Source organism: Triticum urartu, chromosome 6A (genome assembly GCF_056163025.1).
Source record: "Triticum urartu cultivar PI428250 chromosome 6A, HENAU_Tu73, whole genome shotgun sequence".
Classification (NCBI taxonomy): Eukaryota; Viridiplantae; Streptophyta; class Magnoliopsida; order Poales; family Poaceae; genus Triticum; species Triticum urartu.
The window spans coordinates 66,507,127-66,510,049 of record NC_141878.1 but is presented as its reverse complement, the minus strand read 5'-3'; the positions used below and the strand labels follow the sequence as shown (position 1 = coordinate 66,510,049).

At 44.4% G+C, this 2,923-nt stretch overlaps 1 protein-coding gene across 1 annotated transcript; it reads right to left on the bottom strand.

Moving 5' to 3' along the window:
* Positions 1 to 398: 398 nt before the first annotated feature.
* Positions 399 to 2,602, bottom strand: LOC147963952 (B3 domain-containing protein Os03g0212300-like). The gene is made up of 3 exons (XM_087529769.1): positions 2,498 to 2,602; positions 2,128 to 2,413; positions 399 to 403 (listed from the first exon to the last, which is right to left on the bottom strand). The coding sequence occupies exons 1-3, from the start codon at positions 2,600 to 2,602 to the stop codon at positions 399 to 401; spliced, it is 396 nt and encodes a 131-aa protein (XP_087385895.1).
* Positions 2,603 to 2,923: the final 321 nt, after the last annotated feature.

Genomic DNA, 2,923 nt, shown 5'->3' with positions numbered 1-2,923 from the left:
ACAAACCAGCAACAGGGCGCATGTCTCAGGTCCTGAGTGCTTTAGCAGAGCTATCATAGCTGCGGTGATTCCCCCCAACTTCAGGTTGGCGACTGGAGTCAGTAAGTTCACCGGAGAGTCCAAGCCTGACACTTGGCTTGAAGACTACCGAGTGGCTGTCCAGATTGGTGGCGGCAATGATGAAGTGGCCATGAAACACCTTCCTCTGATGTTGGAGGGCTCGGCTAGAGCATGGCTAAATCAGTTGGCGCCTGGCAGCATCTATACTTGGGAAGATCTCACCCGAGTGTTTGTCAGAACATTCGAGGGCACTTGCAAACGGCCGGCAGGTTTGACAGAATTACAGTGTTGTGTTCAGAAACCGAATGAAACTTTGAGGGATTATATCCAGAGATGGATCACCCTACACCACACGGTAGAGGATGTATCTGATCATCAGGCAATTTGTGCTTTCAAGGAAGGTGTCAGATATCGAGAGTTGAATCTGAAATTCGGTCAGATAGGACACTACTAGGAAAAGTCCTACTAATGGCGCACCGGTTTTGCCTACTAATGGCGCATCACCAGTGCGCCATTAGTAGCACGCCACTAGTAATTTTTACTAATGGCGCACCACTGGTGCACCACTGGTGCGCCATTAGTATCTGGTATACTAATGGCGCACCAGGCAGTGCGCCATTAGTTTTGCTCACGGTGCGCCACTAGTGTCTGCTATACTAATGGCGCACCACATGGTAGTGCGCCATTAGTAACAATTTTTTAATTTTTTTTCTTAATCTCAGGTCACTATTTCACCTATGAGATATCCAACACATATATATACAACAAGCATCCATATAACAATCATAGCCAACACACAAGTTCCATCATATATACATAGATAGCCAACACATAGTTCCATCGTTACATATTACAAAAGTTTCACATTGTTCATCCAACACCGTTATCCATCAATTCACAAAAGTTTCACATTGATACAAAATAAAAACACAAATGGAAAAGAAGCACTCCATCCATGCAAGCTTCCGTGAATTAAATCAAATCTGCAAAATGATAAACAAGAAGTTAGAAGAAGAAAAAGAAGAAGACTAGAAGAATACTAGAAGAAGAAGAAGAAGAACACTAGAAGAAGAATAAGAAGAATTTTGGAAAAGAAGAAGAATAAGAAGAAGACTATAAGCTTATTATGTAAACTTGATCATTTTGTGCTAACATAAGTTATTTTGGAGCTAACCTATAGGAAACTAAGCATATAAGCTCTAAGTTAGTATATTAGAGCCAACTTAGGTAAAATGAAGCTAACCTATGTCATTTTGGAAAAGAAGAAGAATAAGAAAAAGACTATAAGCTTATTATGTAAACTTGATCATTTTGTGCTAACATAAGTTATTTTGGAGCTAACCTATAGGAAACTAAGCATATAAGCTCTAAGTTAGCATATTAGAGCCAACTTAGGTAAAATGAAGCTAACCTATAGGAAACTAAGCATATTAGAGATAACATAGGTAACTAAGTATATATATATATATCATTTTGGAGATCTGACATACCTGACAAAGTTCAGTTCTCATGCATTGTTCTTCTCCTTCTCCTTCCTCAGCCTGATGCGCCAAGAGCGGCGAGGCGGTGGAGGCAGTGGGATGTAGTCTTCTACCTCAATTGGCGTGGTCATGTCGCCCAACTGTGGGATCGCCGGCGCTACCACCGGTGCGTGGTCATTGTCAGGCACCACCACCATCGTGAGGCCACCTTCAGGCACGACCATCGCTAGGTCCTCCTCAGCCACCTCCATCTCTTGCCCATGGTCAGCCACCACCATCTCTTGCCCATGGTCAGCCACCACCAGCGCTAGGTCATCCTGCAGCTCCTCATCCCCACTCTACTCCTCTTCTCCCGCACTCCAGTCCGGATCATCCTTCTTGTTGTCTATGCTGCTGCCAGAATCGTTGCTGCTTTCGCTACAGCCAGAATCGCTGCTGCTTTCGCTACAGCCATAGTCGCTGTTGCTTTGGCTGTAGCCATTGTTGCTGCTGCTGCTCCCATTACCTGTCCAAATGCAACAATGACCGTTAACAATCGATGTGAGACAAAGCCAAATGTAGAGGAATAAGAAGAGGCAGAACATACCGGCATCATAATCTTCAGCGTAGCGCATGCGACACATAGTCGCGTTGAACACCTTCACGATGAGCATGGTGGCGTCGTCGTCGTACCTGAAGAGAAGGAAGTACCCCAGCCGCAGGTCGTAGGCATGGTAGAACTTCTCCCACCCACGAGACAAGTACATGTGGCCCTCCTTGATCACCAACTCCACATCCCACAGCCTGCGAAACCCGTTGCCGGCCTGTCGCAGCTTCACATTATTTGGCGGATCTTCACCCATCAGCATGTTCATAAAACTGTCAGGCAGCCTCTGCAGTTTGGGACAATGAGTGCTGTAGCAAACAAAAGATATCATAATGAGATGGGTGAAGGGGAGATCTCTCGTTTTATATACCTGCGTCATGGATGATACTGAAGTCCCAAGTATGATAGTGAAGAACTCGGAAGCATCCAACTCGTACTGCGGTGTCGCAGAGCGGCGGTGGCTGCTTCCCGCCATCTCTGATAAGGAGCAGAAGAGACCAATTAGTACCCTTACAACAGATCATAAAACATGCATGATAACAGGCATCACAAGTAATTCAGAGGCATCACAAGTAATTCAGAAATTGTGAAACAAGCCTTTCAATGTACGAACTTGAAAGAACTACTGAGGCTTCTGCGACAGTTCAGAAAAGTAATGATTAATTCTCTCTATTTCTGTTTCTAGTTCACATAGTTTGATAACTTGGATGCACAAAGGCTATTGGTGCAGTATCATAAGGTTCCATATCATGTAGAAGAAAAAAAGATAGGTGACAATAGCAAGCACACATCTGAG